This window comes from Neomonachus schauinslandi, chromosome X (genome assembly GCF_002201575.2).
Source record: "Neomonachus schauinslandi chromosome X, ASM220157v2, whole genome shotgun sequence".
Classification (NCBI taxonomy): domain Eukaryota; kingdom Metazoa; phylum Chordata; class Mammalia; order Carnivora; family Phocidae; genus Neomonachus; species Neomonachus schauinslandi.
The window spans coordinates 20,690,742-20,708,515 of record NC_058419.1 but is presented as its reverse complement, the minus strand read 5'-3'; the positions used below and the strand labels follow the sequence as shown (position 1 = coordinate 20,708,515).

The 17,774-nt window shown below is 44.6% G+C and overlaps 1 protein-coding gene across 3 annotated transcripts in view; it reads right to left on the bottom strand.

The window, feature by feature from the left end:
- The window catches only part of ZDHHC9 (zinc finger DHHC-type palmitoyltransferase 9), a 31,389-nt gene extending 23,051 nt beyond the window's left edge, over positions 1–8,338 (bottom strand). For 2 of the 3 annotated variants that reach the window (XM_021685788.2, XM_021685804.1), the window contains exons 1-3: positions 8,129–8,303; positions 7,714–7,782; positions 6,227–6,528 (exon numbers count right to left, since the gene is read on the bottom strand). In XM_021685788.2, coding sequence (XP_021541463.1) covers positions 6,227–6,393 — 167 coding nt within the window. In that variant the 5' untranslated portion in view covers positions 6,394–6,528; positions 7,714–7,782; positions 8,129–8,303. Of the gene's footprint in view, positions 1–6,226; positions 6,529–7,713; positions 7,783–8,128 lie in introns of all 3 variants that reach the window. The other variant, XM_021685796.1, reaches the window with a different exon arrangement.
- Between the last annotated feature and the right edge of the window lie 9,436 nt (positions 8,339–17,774).

Here is a 17,774-nt window from a genome sequence, read left to right as displayed (position 1 = left end):
ACTGGCTCGAGGGTCTTCTGATGACACTCAAGAGTCTGCTGATAGGGAAAAAGTTTCCTTGGACACTAAAAACATAATTTAAAATCAGCCTCTAGATTGACTGCTATGTGAAGGTCAGAGGAAGATGCATAAGGCTGTTTTGCTCCAGTAGCAATGGGGAAAATTAACCAAACAGGGACATCTTCAATTCTGAGGCAATGAGCCATCTTCTCACTGAGGAGGGCCAAAATCTCTAGCCAGGCAAACCTGCTAAGTAGTTGCTAAATCGCAGTGATAATAGCAAATTTCACATTTCGACTAGAACAAAAATAACAAATTTCAAATATAACAAATAACAAATTTCAAATATAATATACTCCTGCTCAAAAATTTAGAACAATTCCCTGCTGCTTATTATATTAATCCCCAAACCCCACAAGCCAGTATTCCAAGGCCCTCCATTAACTGGCTTTATCTAATCATCATCATAAGGTTCTTGCCTTCTCATTGCACCATTCCAGAAATATCCCCCTAATTACCCTGAATTCACTAGCTTCTTGCTATTGCAAAAGGCATAAGGTACCTCCTTTGTTCTTAAACACAATACCAGCTCGGGTGTCTCTGAGGAAGAAGATTTAGGATGTCTCTTCTTTCCCTCAATAAACATCTCAACTGATGTCAGCATGCTGGGGGAAATCCCTGTTCTTTGTGCTCACTTTTCCCAAAATAGAAGATCACTATACTCAATTGAGACTCATTCTCAAAAGATGGGAGGGGTGCCTAGTGGCGCAGTGAGTTAAGCGTCCAGCTCTTGGTTTCAACTCAGGTCACGATCTCAGGGTCCTGGGATGGAGCCCCGCATCCGGCTCTGCACTCAGCATGGAGTCCGCTTGAGATTCTCTCTCCCTCTGCCCCTCCCGCTCATTCTCCTCATTGTCTCTCTCTCTCTCTCTCTCAAATAAATAAATAAATATTTAAAAAAAAGATGGGAGATGCATTCAGTAGAGATTGACAGTGTGAAACTCATCACCACAAAAGGTAGTAGAGGCTGAAAATATACAAATAAATTCTGAATGATGGAACTGCAAAGAAAGGAAAGCATACTGTTCAGGAGATACAACCCAACCCTTCTCCAGGGAATGTGCTTTATCAGGAAGTTGAACTTAGCTACGTACCTTAACAGATTGGTATCAGAGAGGCAACTATGACTTTCTAAAACTGCCATTTGGTTGACCAAGTCTTAGACAGAATCTTGGGCTAGGTAAAGCACAAGACAGAACCTCCATAGAAAAATTTTCCAGATAATGTTCTCTTGGTTAGAGATCATGATAAAGCCACTTTTTCCTCCTCCCAATCTCATGTAAGTAACTTCAGGAACCGGGACCTTGGAATTATAGACACAAATATTCTGCCATGTCAGTTTGGTTTTGGTCTACATAGCTCTGTGTTCCCTCAACCTGGTAACTTTGTGTTGTCATATTGCTTTTTCTCTTCCATCTCTCTGCAGGGACATGATGCCCCTCTCATCAGGATCACCCACATGGTAATGAGGTAGGGAGAACACATTGCTTAATTTTTCTCCAAGCCATCCTCATTCGGGCAGCAGGGACTATGAGTAGCCACAGAGGTGATGATCCCCCCTAACCCACAAAACTTCCTTTCTAGGTTCACACTAAAGATAGGCTTCTCTGTTTTTGCAAGACTACCAGAATGCTATGCCAGAATGCTATTAGTTTTCTACAAAGACACCTTCATTTCCTAGGAGCATGAGCTGGGGAGGCCCAAATAACCTAGATGCCACTAGGTAACACAATCACTAGCTAGGAAGAACCCAGAATATGCTAGTCTAGCATTTGGCACTATGTACACTTTAGTAAATCTGAATGTCTTCAGGATTCCATGGTCAAAAGATAACAATGAGATGAAAGGTAGTGTCATATAGAGGCATTGGCTGGCTGACTGATCTCAATAACGGGACCTCTCTTCTGTGGGCCTGATTTCCTTACCTGCAAAAGGATAGCAATAGTCTCCAAGGCCCCTTCCAGTTCTACCATTCTATGATTCTGTGAGTCAAGACTGTTATATTTTAAGTGTATCCAGAATGTATTAATTCAGTCACATTTATTGACCACCTACTCTACATAGGGTCTGGTGGAAGGCACCATGGGGGGCTATACAGACATAGGAGATAGTCCCTGACATTGAAAGAGCTCAAAGTGTAATAATCATAGAATTTAGAAATCTAAGGAATGTCATATGATGATGTGTTAAATGAGCAGTATGTACAATTAGTCCTACAAATGCAGAAATTACTGGAAAGGTTTCATGAAGGAAGACTCAAGAAGGGACTTGAAAGAGAGGTAGAATTTGCATAGACTAGAAGTGGGTCAGTTATGAAGCAGCACTACAAAGCTTTTTTCAGTTCATCCAATTCAATGACTCCTCTATATATCAAAAGCACCTGCAAGGGTCAGTCCAACAGGGTTCGATAGTGCCTTGATACAATTTCCTCTACATACAGCACGATGAGGCATAAGTGCTGATCGTAGAAGCAAAGTGCTTCTACTTCAGGGGTCAAGAGTCACACAGTCATTCTTGTCACAAGAGAAGTCTGGGTACCTTGACCCCACCTGTAATCTGGTCATAAAGTTAAAAGAGACAGCTAGGAAGCCAATTCCAGAAGACAGTGCACTTGGTCCTTCCTCCAAGCTTTATCAGGAAGTTGAATTTAACTAAACACCACAATAGTCTTTGAGTAGCTGGACACCTCACAGTTGTCAGTGCCATTCCACTATAATGTCCTGACATTACCGGTCAAGCTGGTGGCTACTTGTTCAGACAAGCTGGACAGGGTTTGGGCAGAAAAGAAGGAGAATGGTTCATGTGGTCAAAGCTGAAACTGGCATATCCACTCACATTTCCTAAATACCTCACCCTAAAAATAAATTAGGAAATCCTTTTTTTAAGCACTGCACAATTTTCACTCTGCTTTTAAAGTCAATACATTTACCATAGTTACAGTTACATTTAAATATGAAATATATTTAAATACAGCTACCTACTGGTAATCCAACCGTTCCTTTTCAGTGTGTATATTTTAATCTTCCAGACAAACACAACAGTTACACAGAATTTCAGACTCTCAGACTTGCAGGAGGCTTAGTGATAATCTAGCCCAATTTCCCATCCCAGGCAGGAATCTACTTTGTGACAGCAGCCCTGAGAGATGGCCACCGAGTATCTCTGGAAACACTTCTAACAATACAGAGCTAGCTAGCTCCTAGATGGACAACCTTCTTTCATTTTATATATTCAACCTATACTGTCTGTCCACTGAAAATTACAGGTCCCTCCTTTGAGAAGTCTAAACGTGTAAAGGCAAAATCCCAAAATAAAAAGATATCCACTGGCACTACTAATACTGCATGTTTTTCATCAAGGGGTGCCCACATGCCTGACCAGATTTCCCCAGCCATGTGGCTGACCCAGGGCTGTGCCATGGGCAGCTATAAATCAACTTGCACTTGTTCCTAAGCACCTGCTGCAGGCAAGACCCTATTACAAAAATGCAGGTCCAGATGTGCAGCAAGATCTAGACTTCCCTAAGGCAAAAATGCAGCGGCCAGAGGATGTGGAATCGACACTCCTCGACAATTTGAGGATGAAAATAGTCCTCCGTCACTGGTGGTTCAGATGCCCTCACCTGCCTGAAGGCAGGGGACTAGATCAGCTGATTTCCTGAGGTCTCCCTAAATTCTAATGCTAACAAAGGGGCCCATATTCTGCCCCCCAAATCCTATCCCCCACTGTGTGGTTGGTAGTGAATTATATACTCCAAAGGAAAAGGTCGACCAGAAAGCGATTGCATGCCTCAGAGGTATGCTAGTGTCCTCTGTACAGCCTGTCATTAGCTAGGCATAAGGCAGCCACCACCTAGAGTGTCTGTGTGTCTGTACGTGACACACACACACACACACAAACACGTGCACATGTGCACAAACAGATTCCACCACTCTCAGTAAAACGATTCATCACCAGGGTCCTCTCCCCTTTGGTCAGCTTTATGCTTTCCCATTCCACTCCTTCGCTCACACATTAACTTCTTTCTCCCTTCTCCTCTCCCTTTCCCCTCCCCCCAGCCCTACCCACAAACATATTTACTCTATCTGGGTGGTTCAGTTGGTTAAACGTTGGACTCTTGATTTCAGCTCAGGTCATGATCTCAGGGTTGTGGGATGGAGCACTGCATTGGGCTCCGCGCTCAGCCCAGAGTCTGCTTGTCCCTCTCCCTCTGCTCCTGGCTTGCTTGCTCTCTCTCTCTCTCTCAAATAAATAAATAAATAAAATCTTAAAAAAAATATTTACTCTATCACACAGATAGCTGGAACTCAAGGCAGTTCACAGACAACCTTACCCTTCATATCTGAGGGCAAAGCACAAGAAATAACTTGGGGAAAAAAGTCATCTTGGTAGAAAACTCAACCTGCCTCCATCAAACAGTAACTTGGCTAATTATAAGCTTCATCCCACAGGCAGTTTTGTTCAGAGGCTTCTGGGGCCTAAGTGGGACAGATCCAAATCAGACTCTGTCTGGCTCCCAGATACAAAAAGGGCCAAATGCCAATAGCTCCAAATTTCAAGTTCCCCTGGACCAGAGGTTTCCCGGACCCAGAATTACCAGCTCACTCAGGGCCTGAAAACAAATCTCATCTCTGTTTCAAATGGCTCCAACCACAAAAATTTAACTCTAAGATGGAAGGGTGTGGTGGCAGAAAGAGCTAGTGATTCAGCAGCAGGAGGATGGAAAGAGAAGGAGAATGATAGAGAGCAGAGTTCAGCTCTGTACTTCCAAAACGCAGCAAGGCAGGAATAAAGAGAAAAAAACAAACAACTTGGAGAGAAGGGTGAGAGGGGAAACATTTTGTTTTAATGTTACACATACTCCTGCCTGACTGCACATGCTCACTTGTACCACACACATAACACGCTCCACCATAAACCTCAGACTGGAAAGCAGCTAAGAAGCCATCACCAACCGACTTTGCCAAATACTTCACAAAGTCAGCAGCAACAGCAGCAGCAAAAGTGCCTTTGACAAAGAGCCTCTCTGACCTTCCTTTCCTAGCCCTGTTATAAACTGCCCCCTCCTCCCCCTGCTGTTATTCAAGCCAGCTTCAACCATCAAAAAGTCTGGCAAAGCAGCCTGAAAAATCACTCCTGATGCACTGGGAAAGCCTGGAGCCCTTACAAAAGAAGGGCAAAAATGAGCTCCAAGAGACCAGAGCTCATTTTAATTACCCACAGAGGCTGGCCAAGGAGCCCCCTCCTCCCTCCCATGGCCACGCCCCAGCATGGGAGCTCCATTTTCAGGTCATTCTAGTATATGAACTATAGCAGGCTCATATCAGGTGTGGCTCCCAGTCTACACACACACCTCTTGGCTCCTCAGAGCCCTCCTCATAATAATCCTAAACCAATTAGCATTGCTTCCATCCCTAGAGTATACAGTATTCTCAGCACACCCAGTAGTCAATGCCATAGTACCCTAGAATCCAACTGGCCACCTCCCTAGAACAGTGACCTATACAGGATTCAAACAGTGGCTCCAGTACTAGCTATTACATGGCAGAAAAAAATAACTCCAAGGCTGGTATCAGGCACACACAGAATACAGAATTGTTTATGTTGAGTGATCCTGAGTGAAACTCACATTTAATAAGCACATATGTACCACACATGTGGCTAGTTTGTGGCACAGTTGAGGCTGGAACTGATCTGTAGGTCCCCAATTCTGATGGCTTTTCAATTTAATCTCTAGCAGACAGCTGAGCCCTAAGGAAATAGGACCCAGAATAACAGAATAGGTGAGTTTTGTGGTATCGAGTTATGACCATGAGGGCTGCCCCTAGGCCCAAAAGGGGTGGGGAAGAGGGAGTCTGCCACTAAGCAACTAAGGAGACCACTGAAAAAGAGAGGTGAATAACAAAGACAAATTCCTTTATTTCCCAAGTGTGCCAAGGGTAACGCCAAATCAGTGCTATAAAATTGGGGTCAAAGGTCTTGGCCTTTTTAGGAAGCAGGTACTCTGCTAAAAGCACAAAGAAATGAATTCAGTTGGCATGATCTAAGGACATTGCTCAAGAGGATAGTGCCATCCAAGGACCATCCACAAACTTCCCAGAAAGACAGTTCTTCCTCTAGACCCAAAGTAACCATAATCAGGTAACTCTACTCAATGGAAACTCACTCGAAGGCGAAGAAGAGTGTACATGTCCCCAGGATGAGGAAGAGGGTCAAATAGAAGATGCCCTTTTGCCGGGCCATCATGACTCGCCCATCACAGCAGAAGGTGTTCCTGCCTGGGAGTTTCTCCCATTTCCGTGTCACCTTCTTTCTCACCACCATCACAGACATGATTGGAATTCCTGGTCCAAAATGAGCTTTGTGATTACAAGAGGGAAGAAACAGAAGCTGAGCCCAGCTTTGAAATCACGATGCCTGCTATTGCTGCCGCGGGGTCAAACATCATCAAAAGTCCAATTTCTAGCCCTAAGAAAAAGCACAAAAGGAAAAAAAATGAGGCAGGAACAAGAAAATGCAGTTCAATCCTCCTTTCCCAGAGGTGGAAAGATGAGCACTGCCTGAAGGGGTAAGGGTAGGGAAGCGGGAAAAGTTTATTTCCAATCTGTGTTTGTCCCCTAAAAGGAGAAAAGGTTAAAGGTTCTCAAAAAAAAGGAAGGGAGCTAGCATATCTTCTTAAATAAATCCCTATGCTTCCAATATAATACTGTTCATTTGATCATCATAGAACCTTGGAACTAGAAGGGATTTTATGGGTGATAACCCCAATTACTTTGTTTTGGAAATGAGTAAAGTTAAGACCAAAGAGAGGAAATAACTTGTCCAGGGTCACACAGCTGCAAAGCTAAGCCAAGAAAACACATCTGCTGACTTCCAGTCCAGGGCACTTTCCACTATACCACACTGTTCTATAATCATCAGTAAGAGGACTCTAAAAACAATAGTAGAGTTTCTGTCCTTAAGGAGCCATTCCCTCCCCTCCTCCACTTCACCTTCTTTCTTCAATTAGCCACTCAAATATGAATCACACCCGGGAACAAGTCACCCTCTGGCAGGGCTAGGAGGTTCTGGACACTCTGTACACATACCCAGGTTGTATTTACTCAAAACAGATTTCCCCTAATCAAACCCTCTGTAACTTCCTGAGTTCGGGAAATGAACCAATCTTGCCAGTCTAGCCTAACATTTGTGGGAATCTTAATGAAACCACATCACAGATCTGTAGGTGAAAGGCTGACTTAAGCAGGAGAGGTTCTGGAATGGTTGTGGGTGGGGGTGGGTGGACATGGCAGCAGCTAAGAAAAGTCATAAAGGTGCTTGCTTTCTGGGACATTTCATAACTGCCATCTCTACTTGGCATCCTGAACCCCCAGGCCCAGCCTTTCTCAACCACTGCCACCCTTCTCCTCTCAGGTGTGGTGCTGTGGCTTCTGTTTACTGACACCACATGCCCCACGCTGGCAAGAATTAGATGGAAGCCTGCAGCCCGCCTGACTGATGAGAAACAACCAACCCGAAATCATTCCGGGCTGGAGAGGGCAAGGGTCCAAATAGAAACCAGGAGATGAGCAGGGAAATGAGAAAGCAAGAAGGCTTGGCCAAAGGGAGGGAGCACCAGAGGTGCAGAGAACACTTCCTTTGTGTAAAACTAACCTGGAAAATAATCTCCTCCAGATAAACCGGCCCAGCGGGAGAAGAGAGACCAGGAAGGGGAGCCGGGCCCTGGGAGAACAAAGATCAAAATCCGTCGAAAGCCAGCGACCGGCCCACCAGCCGGGGACCGGAGGCCCGAGTCCCGGGCGGGCGGCGGGCGCGGCCTCGGGAGGCCAGCCCTGCCTCCGCCACGCAGCCGACCACCGCCCCAGGAAGGTTGGGACGCGCGCCACCTCCACACGCTCGTACACACTCACACACGCCCCGCCACGTGTAGTCACCCGCGGTCAGGGGCTCGGCGGCAGCCCCGCTGAGAAGGGCGGGTGCCTATGTCCGCGAGGCCGGGCGCAGCGGAGGGGTTGGCAGCCCACCATGCGGCCGAGCCCAGGAGACCCCAACCCCCACCCCTCGTTACCTGAACCCGGGAGACCGAACTCGGCCGGGAACTGAGGGCAGGAAGTGCACCGTCCCAGGGGAACGCGTCAGCTGCCAGGGGTGGCAGCGACTTCTCCTCCCCAGCCCGGAGGCTGCCTCCTCCTGACAAGGGGCCCCAATGGTCGGGGCCCTAAACCAGCTGTGGCAACCGCCCACCGCTGGCCGAATGGAACGCTCCCCACGTCACCAGGTCGTTCCAGTAGTTGCTCGCCCGCCATTGGCTGGTCGGCCTCGGCGCCTCCGCCCCTGCCTCCCCTGCCCCGAACTACCATTGGCTATCCCAAACGCCACTCGACGCTGCCTCCGCCCCACTCCCCCACCCATCTCCCGGCTTCGTGCCCACCTGCCAAGCCACTGCCAGCCTCCCTTTGGGGTCCGAGCGCCACTGTGGGAAGTGTCGCTTTCTACTGATATAGTTATGCAGAGACGGAAGTGAAGGGTAGTGCTGATGGGACAAGGAGGGCTACCAGCCTCCTCTCACACACAGGGTGAGACGCTGAAGCAACACTGGCTCACAGATCCGGGTGCTCACCCCATACTAGGTCCGCCCTGGGCCTCTTCGGCCGTACGTGCATGAAATCAACCGCTACTCCGGATTTTACTCTTTTTCAGCATAAAAACAAGTCCTCTGCCTCCCAAGTCCCATTCATTAGTTAGGGACCTCACCTCTGTCCCAGTCACCCTGGCCTGCATCTCTAAGGCTTCTGCAACAAAACAAACAAACATAAAAAGAAACTTGAAAGGGATAGCTGTCCCCAGGAACGTAGAATCATTTTGCAGTACCGAAAACAAGTAATTGACTGTATGAAGTTAGAGAAACTCTACTGACAGGACTTAAATTCTTCCAGGTAAGTAATGAAGTAGGATTGCCAAGAAGGTTGTAAATTACTGTTCGCTTTGGAGAGCTTATGATAATTGGAGGGGGGCGGGGATCCAAGGCAGAATCCCCACCCACCAACCACATTGATTCTTTCCTTCTGCCTCCCCCCTCTGCAGCTACTGCCACAATGAGCCACTGCTACTGATCCAGAGTGAGCCGCATCCTTTAGAAGAAGTTCGAGACTGGAGTGGGAAAAACAGTTGAGAATCAAGGCATGAATATTATACAGCGGACTTTAAAAGACATTAGGTCTGTTTCCACTAGTATCGCTCTTGGCTTCCAAATATAAGGGGAAATATGAGAAAGTGCTGAGGGTGGTCTCTCCTTACCCGTCACACTGTTGGGGACAGTGCCTAGGTTGCTAGCTATTTTCCTGAGCTTGAATCAAGTTTCTCTAGGGTGAGAGTATTTGCAATTAATACAGAGGAGACTGCCAAAGCTCTTCCCAAGGCAGCTCTTGTGTGTGTTAGTTGAAGGACCACGTACATGGTCAGGAACTATTTCTCCTTTACAGTATTTGGGTCCCACGTGATATTAAAAAAAAAAAGCTATTTAATGATAATTACATTTGACTCTTTCATGGCACCACCCTTCAATCAAAAATTTAAAAGGATTAAAAAATCACTAGGTAATTCTCTTATGAGAGAGATGTGTTATAATTAATTTGTAGGGTAAAGTATGTCTTTATAAAGCTTCTATTGTTCCTTAGCACTCATGCTGATTATAATCATTGCTTTATTCCCTATAAACTGTATGATCAGTATCATTGTCTCCAATTCTCCCCCTTTGAATCCTGGAGGGTGCTGGTATTGCGCACGCTTGGTATGGAAGGGAGAGGAACTTCCCTCAGCCCCATCAGACCCCTGGATTCTCAAGCCTGTGTACACTAGATGCCCTTATGAATAGCATATTTACCCTAGCTGCCATCCCCCTGACTGTGGAGCAGTCACAAATAAATCTCTGCAGCTTCCAAACATACTTTGTGCATATCTCAGGCGCAGGTGAAGCCCAGGGAGTCCTGGAATCAATGTGTCACAGCAACACATTCCTGGGCTCTGCCCCACCCTGCTCTGGGTCACATCCCTCTGGGATTAAGTGGTTGCGTAGGTCAGGCCTGTTTTATTACTATCTGTTATTACTAGTGTTTACCACTAAAAGAAACATAAGTAAGGTTTATACGGACAAACATTCCATAGCAGTTCCTTCTCTATAGTTACATCATTTCATATAATCCTGGAAGTCTTAATGCACACACACAACTAAATTATGACTATAAAATGAGATTGTTTCTTTTTTCTCTTCTCTTTCCTTCTCCTCTCAACAAACCTCCCAGACTTTACGTATCCATATGAGCTTTGGTTCCCTTGAAGAGGAGTTAACAGTCACAAGATGAACACTAGAAAAACCATTGCAATCGGCTTCCATTGTGCAGTATACATTTTGGTGTGCCTGTTTAAAGATATCTGTCTCCATATTTATGGCTCCCCTGTGAGTGTGTGTTTGTGGATGTGTCAGTATAAAGTGCGGGCCTGAGGGCTTCCAGTGGGCTGCAGTTTGCCTGCTAGTGTTGCTCCAGGTATTTCTTCTGCAAACACCCAAAGACCCATTTAGTACTGCATGCAAGAACAGACCCCCAAAATCAGCCCCCATCCTGCATTCCAGCTCATGATGACCCTTTTCTTTTGCTCTTTTTTCTCAAGTTTCAACCCTCCCATGTCCCCTTGCCCTCCCCCCACACACGTGTCCCTTCCCACACCACCTACCTGACCTGCACTCCTCTCCCAACTCTCTGGCCATAAATAAATACTTACTTGTATAATGAATTGATGAGCAAAGGAAAGAACCATGGGACACCCTGCCCACACATAACCAACTAGTTCTCAGGCAGCAACTACTTCGCTGAGGTCGGGGCTGCTATGACTGACATAGAAGAGGCAGAATGGTGTGTATAGCAGAAGGCACAAAAGCTTTATGGCCAAATAGACCTGGATTCAAATCCTGGCCCTCAGTAGCTTATATAAACTTCTGTAAAATAGAGCTAATACCTACTTCATAGAGTTATAAGGGAGATTAGAGATAATGTGCAGGAAATGTCTGGCATATAAGAGAAACACAATCAATGCTATATGTTATGATGAACGTCTATATGTAACAAACCTGGCCCGCCTCCCTCCTTTATCTATGCTGCTGACTAGGGGTAGAAAGGTAAGAAGGAAACCCATTCTTCACTTTGTTGAACCTGTGTCATCCATGTGCCCCCATGTTTTCAGAGCCTCTAAATTTGTCCCTGAAGTTAATCCTTATCTGCCTGACCTCTTGGTGTCCCAATCCCAGGCACCCCACTCCCTGATGAGGAAAAGCTTGGGCAGTAATCTTGCTCTAGCCAAATGGCTGTTCTCTAGCACCATCGTCTCAAGTAAATCCCCAACACTGCTGCCACGTTATCCATTTCGACAGGAGAGAGATCAGTGGACTCTCTTTCATTATATACCTCCCGTATTCACAGCACTGTGCTGGGATTGTTGGCTCCTGTCAGAGACTGAAAGACACCTTTAAGATGCCACTGTGCAAAAGCTAAACATACAGAAAGCCCAATAAAAAATGCCTAGGGTGGCAGGGAAGGTGATATTACAATGCAACTGAACTCAAACCTAGCCTCTGTTCCCACCTCTGATACCTGTCTGCTCCTGCTGGTTCTCAATTTTGTTTCATCTCTAGACTGTGGATTTCTGACTCCAGCCTGAATGGTTTTAGGTGCTGGGCTTGAACCCTCAACACTAGCCCTAAGGCTACTCTCTCACCAATAAAGACAACTTATTAAGAATCTCCTGAGCCAGGGATTAATTTAGGTGCTTTATGTAAATGAGGTTCCTAGATTATGGTCTAAACTTGATATCCAAGTGGAGAGCATCTGATACTGACCCGGCACAGCCCTAGTCTCTGACTCTGCCCAGCCTTCTCATTCCAGGAGCTGACCTCAAGGGATTGTGTAGCCCAAAATATAAACTGGTTTATCAGTCAATCATTAAGTATGTACTAAGCACCCAGTTTGCCCAGCCTGTACTAAGCACTATAAGAAATACCAAAGAAGTATATGACATCATCCCAGGCTCTAAGGAACTTGAAATATTCAAAGACAGAAAAGACCAGCTCATGTGAAGTCATTAAGTATAAATAAAAAACAGTACAGAGTCCAGTTCTCAACTATGCACAGCAGAGTCTCCAACCTTTTAAGGAGAGTTTGCCTCAAAAGTTTGTACCTTCTCAAATACTGTTAATAGGAAAGTAAATTGGCAAATTTTTTTCAGCAGGACTATTCAGTAGTATCTCTTAATGTTTATACATTTCATAGCCATTGACCTAACAGACCTACTTCTATCAAGAAATAGTAACACAAAAGTTCAAAGATATATGTTCCAAGATGTTTACTATAGCATTGCTTATAATTGCAAAAGTTAGCAAACAAAAAATTCTTTATTCCGTGGGAGTACTATGCAACTATTAAAAATAAGGAGCTATAGCATATATACAGAAAGAGCAGACCACTGCCTTTCTATATGTGTATATATTTCAATAAAAATTTCACATTAAAATTTAAGTTTTGGGGCACCTGTGTGCTCAGTCAGTTGAGGCTCTAACCCTTGATTTCAGCCCAGGTCATGATCTCAGGGCTGTGGGATCAAGCCCCATGTAGGAGTCCATGCTGAGCGTGGAATCTGCTTGAGATTCTCTCTCTCTCTGCCCCTCCCCCATCTCAAAAAAATTAAGTATCTATGTGCTGATATGCAAGTATGCCCAATATGTTAAGTTTAAAAACCCAGTATCTAAATGTTTATAAAATCCAACTATCCAATCTATCAAGCAAAAAACCTTATTTTGTGTATGTGTATATGTATATGATTTTGTATATGCATATTTTATTTATTTATTTATTTATTTTTATTTTTAAAGATTTTATTTATTTATTTGACAGAGAGAGACACAGCGAGAGAGGGAACACAAGCAGGGGGAGTGGGAGAGGGAGAAGCAGGCTCCCCGCAGAGCAGGGAGCCCGATGTGGGACTCGATCCCAGGACCCTGGGATCATGACCTGAGCTGAAGGCAGTCGCTTAACCAACTGAGCCACCCAGGCGCCCCTGTATATGCATATTTTAGAAGTCTGGAAGGATATTTACCAAACAGTGTCACCTCTGGGGAGTGAGGGTGGTGAACAAACTTTTAAGTTTTATTTTATACACAATTCTTTAATGTCTGAATTAATTACAAGAAACATTATTAATTTTAGAACTTAAAAAATTAAAATTTAAAAAAGTATTGTAAGGCTCTATATTTGTTCAATATGGCAGAATGACCACATGCATTAATTTGCTCTCCCTCCTAAGACACCATTAGAATTATAGTAGAGGGATTTAAAAGGTATAAGCCCACAACAAAGAAAAGGGACATCAGATGACAGACAATATATGTCATCTGGAAGATAAAAAATGGAGGGACGGGTGTTGACAGAATACACAGAACTAAAGCCGATTTTTGGAGCCGACCAGTCCAGAAAAATGCCATACAAAACATAGGAGGACTCCAGGAAAAAGGGAAATCAGCAAAAGAGATGATGTGGTTAACAGCTAGGAAAACTGGGGCACCTGGCTGGCTCAGTCAGTAGAGGGTGCAACGCTTGATCTCAGGGTCATGAGTTCGAGCCCCACGTTGGGTGTAGAGATTACTTAAAAAAATAAAAATTAAAAAAAAGAGCTAGGAAAATTAAGGATACATTAAAGGCACAGAATGCAAGAAATAAACCAAAAAGGTACAATAAAGAAATCCCAGGGCGGGGCGCCTGGGTGGCTCAGTTGGTGAAGCATCTGCCTTCAGCTCAGGTTGTGATCCCAGGGTCCTGGGATCAAGCCCCACATCCGGCTCCCTGCTCAGCTGGGAGCCTGTTTCTCTCTCTGCCCCTCCCCCACCCAGCTCATGCTCTGTCTCTCTCTTTCTCTCTCTCTGTCTGAAATAAATAAATAAAATCTTAAAAAAAAAAAAAGAAATCCCAGGAAAAACAAAAGCTATACAAGAAATCTATGGATCAAACTTGAAGAAATGGTTTGAATTAACATAGGAAGTAGGCCTAAGGAAGAATAGAATTTATTTTGAGCAATAAACAAAATGAAAAAGAAACTGGAAAATAGCAGAGATATGATAAAGAAGGCGTATGTTTAGTCTACCCATAGCATAAATACATATATACATACATACACACACTCATACATAAATGAATGAATGGCAATCAGAAATTCAAGGAAAATACAAAACTGTTTAAAAATGCTATTTTTCCAATAATTAAGGCAATCAGGACATGGAATGATATAGAGCAACCAATGGAGGTTGTAACATTGGGACTACAAAGAAGAAAATGTAATCAAGGCCTATCCCTTGGCTTTATACAGATATATATTTATATAGTCATAATAATGTAAATACTATCCTTATTGGTTTTCAACTTTTGAAATCCAAACTAGAGACAAATCGCCGAAAACTTAATTATGATTACAAAGTATAAAGTAAATGTTAACAAACTTAATGTAAAAGCATAGCATACAGAAATTAGAAAGTAGACAAAATTAGAGGAGGCGGAAAATTGTGTAGAGGCACTAATATTCCAATTTTAGAAAGTGCAGAATCAAGAGATACTATCTGTAGATGATGGAACCAAAAAAAAAGAGATTTATGTGTCTTATAGAAAGGCACAAAGATAACCAAGAAGACATACAAACAAAAAGATACATCACATTAGAATGGTTGTCTCTGGAGAGGTGTACTAAGTAGAGGAACTACAGAGAGTGATAAGAGTGATGTATTTGGAGGAAGAGAGTGGTGGTGCTGCTGTGTGAGTGAGTTAAATCCCACCTATTAGAGCAGCAAGTCACTAGATGATGCTTAGAGCTGGTAAACCAACCACCGGCAGTATACACATATCATTTAGAGAAAAGGGATAATTGCAATACTCCCCTTACTGGTCTCCCTACATCCACCCTTGCTCCCTTTTGGTCTATTATTAACACAGCAGCTAGAGAGATTCTGGTGGGTTGTTTTTTGGTTTTGTTTTTTTTTTTAAGATTTATTTATTTATTTTAGAGAGAGAGCATTGGGGGGCGGGGGCAGAGGGAGAGAGAGAGTCTCAAGCAGACTCTGTGCTGTGTGTGGAGCTCAATGTGGGGCTGGATCCCATGACCCTGAGATCAAACCTGAGCGGAAACCAAGAGTCAGATGTTTAACTGACTGAGCCATCCAGGCGCCCCTAGAGAGATTCTTTTAAACGTTAACTCAGATCCTGCATAATAGAAAAATATATATATATTGGTCTCTGCCCGCCCCCCCCCCCCCCCCCCCCTCCATGGCACAGAACTAAAACCCTTGTAAATTCCTAAGTGGTAAGAGCACTATGAGCATCTTTTGTTCTAATATTTGGTCTTTGACCCTGGTTCCTGACACAGGGCTCCTGAAACCCTTATAATTTCCTGGGTGATAGAAGCATCCTTTGTTCTAATGAGGTGACTCTAGGTGGGGTCTTGGATGGTTCCTGGATGGGGGCTGGTCACCAGAAAGAAAGATCAAGCCATGATTAGAAGCCTGGAATTTTCAGCCCCACCTCCATCAAGAGAAGGGAGAAGAGCTGGAAATGGAGTTAATGATTGATCTTGCCTACGCAATGAAGCCTCCATAAAAATCCCAAAAGTATGGGATTAGGAGAGCTTCCTGGTTGGTGAACACATCCATATGCCGGGAGGGTGACATACCCAAACTCCAGGGACAGGAGCTCCTACTCTTGGGACCCTCCCAGCCCTTGTCCTATGTAGATACATCATCTCCTTCTGGCTGTCCATTGGTATCCTTTAGCATATCTTTAATAACCTGGTAAACTTAAGTAAGTGTTTCCCTGAGTTCTGTGAGCTGCTGTAGCAAACTAACCAAACCCCAGGAGGGGACCATGGGAACCTCAGATTTATAAGTAGTCAGAAGCACAGGTGACAACCTGGACTTGCCAATGGTATCTGCAGGGGGCTGGGGGGAACAGTCTGGTGGGGCTGGGCCCTTAACCTGTGGGATCTGACACTATCTCCAGGTAAACAGTGTCAGAATGGAATTAAATTAGAGGACACCCAGCTGCTACCACAGAGAATCCCTTGTTGTAGGGGAAAAAAACTCACACATCTGGTGTCAGAAGTGTTGAAATGTGACAGTAGTGTGAGAATAAAGGAGACACACAGGAGGGAAGAACGAGACTTTTCTAACACACCATCTCACTCAGAACCAAAGCCAAAGTCATTACAAGGGCTTACTAGACCTTACACAATCATCTGCCTCACCATCTCCCAACCCCTGCATCTCCTGCTACTCCCCCTTGTTCATTCTGCACCAGCCCCAGTGGCCTCCTTGCTGTTACTTCAACAAACTGGACATGTTCTACACAGGATTTTTGCACTGGCTATACTCTCCACCTAGAATGATCTTTCCCCAGATATTTGCATGTCTTGCTCTATCACCTCCTTCAGGTCCTTACTCAAATGTCCCCTTCTCAGAGAGGTTTTCCTTGGCTACACTATTTGAAACTGCAGCACCCCCCCCCCAAATCTCCCTATCTCCTTTCTCTGCTTTATTTTTCTCCCATAGCACTTAGCGTCTTTTAACATACTATATATTTTAACTATGTATTTATAGTGTATTGTTGCTCTCCCCCACTAGAATGTAAACTTAAGAAGAGCAGGGACTTTTGTGTTTTGTTCACCACTTTATCCCCAGTGCTGAGAACAGTGACTGGCACATAGTAGGTACTTATTAAGGGCTAAATTGCAGGGGCACCTGGTGGCTCAGTCAGTTAAGCGTGTCCTTCAGCTCAGGTCATGATCCCAGCATCCTGGGATCGAGCCCCGTGTCGGGGTTCCTTGTTCAGTGGGGAGCCTCCTTCTCCCTCTCCCTCTGCCCTTCCCCCCACTCATACACTCTCTCTTGCAAATAAATAAATAAAAATTTCTTTAAAAAAGGGCTAAATTACATCCCCCCCCCACAATTCATATATTGAAGTCCCAATACCCAGTATCTCAGAATGTAACTGTATTTGGAGATGTTATTTTTTTTTAAAGATTTTATTTATTTATTAGAGAGAGAGTGCACACAAGCAGGGGAGAGAGAGAAGCAGGCTCCCCGCGGAGCAGAGAGACAGATGTGGGGCTCTATCCCAAGACCCCAGGATCACTACAATGAGATGAAGGCAGACGCTTAACCCACTGAGCCACCCAGGCACCCCTGGAGATAAGTTCTACAAAGAGGTGATTGAGGGCGCCTAGGTGGCTCAGTTAAGCGTCTGCTTTCAGCTGGGGTCATGATCCCAGAGTCCTGGAATCGAGTCCCATATCCGGCTCCCTGCTCAGCGGGGAGTCTGCTTCTCCCTCTCCCCTCACTCCACTCTCGTGTTCTCTCTCTCTCTCTCTCAAATAAATAAATAAATAAAATCTTTTTTTTTTTTTTAAAAAGAGGTGATTGAGTTGAAATGAGGCCATTGGGATGGGGCTCTAATCCAGGATTTCTAATCCAGAAATGAGGCCATTGGGATGGGGCTGGTATAACAAGAGGAAGAGACACCAGGGGTAGGAATACACAGAGGGACAATCACATAAAGAGGCAGCAAGAGGGTGGCCATCTGCAAGTCAAGGAGAAAAGCCTGGAACAGATCCTTCCCAGATGGCCCTCAGAGGAA